Source organism: Cricetulus griseus, chromosome 6, assembly GCF_003668045.3.
Source record: "Cricetulus griseus strain 17A/GY chromosome 6, alternate assembly CriGri-PICRH-1.0, whole genome shotgun sequence".
Lineage (NCBI taxonomy): Eukaryota > Metazoa > Chordata > Mammalia > Rodentia > Cricetidae > Cricetulus > Cricetulus griseus.
In genome coordinates, this window is record NC_048599.1 from 152965178 (window position 1) to 152969010 (window position 3833).

The 3833-nt window shown below is 50.6% G+C and overlaps 1 protein-coding gene across 1 annotated transcript; it reads left to right on the plus strand.

Annotated features, from left to right (window-relative positions):
- Positions 1 to 324: 324 nt before the first annotated feature.
- On the plus strand, positions 325 to 3392 carry LOC100753553 (kallikrein-7). Its single transcript, XM_035446771.1, has 5 exons — positions 325 to 394; positions 784 to 922; positions 1033 to 1280; positions 1444 to 1580; positions 3237 to 3392. The coding sequence occupies exons 1-5, from the start codon at positions 325 to 327 to the stop codon at positions 3390 to 3392; spliced, it is 750 nt and encodes a 249-aa protein (XP_035302662.1).
- The last annotated feature ends 441 nt before the right edge of the window (positions 3393 to 3833 follow it).

Below are 3833 nucleotides of genomic sequence, written 5' to 3' on the forward strand. Positions count from 1 at the left end.
GGTCTGAGGGAGAAGGCTAGAGTCTGGACTTTCAGATCTAGGGGGTTGGGAGAAGGCTAGGGTCTGGACCCTGGATCTAAGGGAGGAGGACTGGAATTGGACTCCAGGGTCTGAAAGAGGAGGTCTGGGGTCTGAACCCCAAGGTCTGAAGGAGGAGGGCTCTGCCTAGATTTCTGAATCCCAGAGAGAGTCCTCTGGGGACTGGACTCCTGGCTCCGAGGGAGGAGGGGTGGGACTGTATCTTAGTGCTTCATCTCTCAACATTCCTAGCACTGGCAACATTTAGCTTCCTCATCTGGCTGTCCCTGAGCTGCTGACACCATGATGGGAGTCTGGCTCCCTCCCCTGCTAACCCTGCTGCTGTCCTTAGCCCTGGAAACTGCTGGACAAGGAGGTAAGAGCTTGCCCAGTGAGTGTCCTGAACACCTTGAGTCTGAATCCCCTCCCCACAGGAGGCCTGACCAGGTGACTGTGACCCTGCTGGTCTTCTCCTCTTGTCTCAATCAGACAGGCTCCGTGGGGCCTCTGTAGGCTCCAGCAGTCTGTGGCTGTCTGTGGGTGACATGGTCATGGGGGCTCTCTGAGTGGTTCCAAACCTCTCCCTAGCTCACTCTCACCTCCTCTGCACGATTCTTCATCTGCTCCTCTGTCTTCACTCCTGAGCCTCATAGAATCATCTCTGACTCTATGAATCCCTGCTGTCTGTCTGTCTGTCTGTCTCCCCCTGATGCTGGATGCCCATGTGTATCTGTCTCTATCCAGATCATGGTGACAGAAATGGAGATAGAATTATAGATGGCTACCCATGTGAAAAAGGCTCACACCCATGGCAGGTGGCCCTGCTCAGAGGCGATCAGCTCCACTGTGGAGGGGTACTGATCAGTGAACGCTGGGTGCTCACAGCAGCCCACTGCAAAATGCGGTAGGTGCTGCAAGGTGGTAGGGTGTGTCTGTCCTCTCTGGGTCTCTTTCTCTTCTGCTCCCTCTCCTTCTCCTCCTTCTCCCCCTCTGAGTGTCACCTCCTTCTCCCAGTGAGTACACTGTGCATCTGGGAAGTGATAAGATAGGGGATCAGAGCGCCCAGAAGATCAAGGCCACGAGGTCATTCCGACACCCTGGCTACTCTACAAAAACCCACGCCAATGACATCATGCTTGTGAAGATGGATAAGCCTGTCAAGATGTCACCCAAAGTGCAGAAAGTCAACTTTTCATCACACTGTGAACCCCCAGGGACATCCTGCACTGTCTCTGGATGGGGTACCACAACCAGTCCAGATGGTGAGACTGCCTGAGGGTGGGAATCCAGCCCAACCTCCTCCCTCAATCCCAGGAATCCAGATCCCAAACCTCTTCCCTTGGATCCCTGATCCTGACCCAGCCCCTCTGCTCCCTACCCTACTCAGTCCCTACACAGCGCTAGCTGATGCCCTCCTCCCCATAGTGACCTTTCCCTCGGACCTTATGTGCTCGGATGTGAAGCTCATCTCCTCCAAGGACTGCAAGAAGGTGTACAAGGACCTGCTGGGGAAAACCATGCTGTGTGCTGGCATTCCTGACTCTAAGACCAACACCTGCAACGTGAGCCCTTGCTGCCCCGTCCACCAGCCCCTGTCTGTTCATATCAGTGTAGAGTTCCTTGTCCCAGCCTGACTTGGCCATGCCCCACCTCCTTAGCTCTCTCACTTTATGCTGGTCAACAACCACAGTTCATGCATGGAATGAACTAGACACAGGTCAGTCGTCTAGTGGAGCTGAGAAATATGGAGGTGGAGACGTAGGGATGTGAGTGAGCCTCCTGCTCCCAGCCCAGATCTTGCAGAAGCTTCGAAACTCAGTGCTTGATATTATTTTATTTTTGCATTTTTTGAGACAGTCTTCCTCTGTGGCCTAGGCCAGTCTGGAACTCACTCTGTAGCCCCAGTTATCCTGAAATGATGTAACCAAAGCTAATCTAGAACTATGTAGCCAAGGCTGATCTCAAACTCAAAGCAATACATGTGCCTCAGCCCCCCAAGGGCAGCACTTGCAGGGGTGATCAGTGTGCTGGGCTGAACATTCCTTGTTAATTTCTTCTCTAAGATTTATTTTAAATGTTTTATGTGTATGAATGTTTTGTCTATATGTATGTAAGTACTGCATGTATACCTGGTAAAAAAGAGTTCAGAAGGAGGTGTCAGACCCCCTGGACCTGAAGTTACAGGGGGTTGTGAGCTACCATGTAGGTGCTGGGAACTGAACCTGCTGTCCTCTACAAGAGCAGGCAGTGCTCTTAACCACTGAATCGTCTCTCCAGCCTTGTTTTGTTTTTGAGACAAAGTCTTATGTAGCCTTGTCTGGTCTTGAACTCACTCTGTAGCTGAGGCAGGATTTGAACTCCGACCCTGAAGTGCTGGTGCCTAGATAGTCTCCACTTGACTTTTAACTCATGTTTTGTGATGACCACTGACATTTTCTGCCAGATCCAGATGCCTGACCATGGACTTGGTCCTGGGGCAAGAATGGCGCTTCCCCACTTCTCCTGTCTCTTCTTGGTGCATCACCAGCTTGTCTGTGGACATTTTCCCACCTCTTCTTTTCATTTCTAACTTTATTTTATTCCTTTCTCTTTTTGCTGGCTCCATCTTGCATGGCTTCCTCTCTTGCCTTCCTCTCCTCTCTCCCCCTCCCCTCTGCTCTCTCCAGCCTCCCCCAGTCCTCTCTCCTTTCCCCCTCCTTTCTCTCTTGTCTCCTCTCTTCTTCTTCTTCTTCTTCCTCCTTCACTCCTCCTCCTCCTTCTCTCTCCTCTTCTTTATTGCCCTCCTCCCCTCGCCCAGCTCATAGATGTTGTATGGTGTGTTGAAGCACTCACTGGTAGGAGACACATTCCTGTTCCTGAGAACCAGGGCATCACCTCTTCCCAGGCCAGGACCAGCTTCCTGACAGCCAGAGGGGATACCTGTCCAACCCCTAGAGATTCTCACCAGCCTTAATAAATAGACTTTATCAGTAAGGAAATTGTACTTGAATACCTGGAAGTCTGCCTAGAGGCTCTAATGGAACCCAGGTCATCACCATGACAGTATGAATTCCCACTCTCCCATTGGTTCCCAAAGGCAATGAGTCCTTGCTCTTTAGCCAGGGTGAAGTTGATTCCATTTATCAAGACAAAGACTGAGCTAGAGGGTATCTGAGGGTGACCTAGGGGTCATGGAACTTTCCTCAGAAGCCAAAACTAACCTCCTCTGCTTTCCATAGGGTGACTCAGGGGGGCCCTTGGTGTGCAATAACACCCTTCAAGGTCTGGTGTCCTGGGGAACCTATCCTTGTGGCCAGCCCAATGACCCAGGCGTCTACACTCAAGTCTGCAAGTACAGCGGGTGGGTGCATCACACCATGGAAACCTATCGCTAATGCACCAAGAGTCAAGCTGCGAACCTCCAAGGACACGCTTACAGAGTAAGGACACCGTGGCAGCTCCATAAAGTCCTGTCTGGCTTTACCTCTCCTCCAAGACACAGCAAAGCCTCAACACAAAAACAAGTTCATAAACCAATCAGAACCCCAGAGACCTAAAAGCAAATAAGTCAAGAAACTAAGAAACCCCAGGGCTGTGGAAGATGCTGGAAGCCCAATGCTTTCAAGTGCAAGACCTGGGGATTCCTGCTGTCATTTTTTGGAAAGTGGCTGGTAATTTCAAGACCTTCATCCACTGCCTTTGTCTCAGGCCCTCCAGTTCTAGAGAGTTCTCAAAACAAAAAAATAAAACCAAATTTGGATTCGTTGCATTATTTATTGTGGGGAAAAAACAATGGAAATTCTTAATGCATGCCAAAGTTTTGATTATAGATTGGT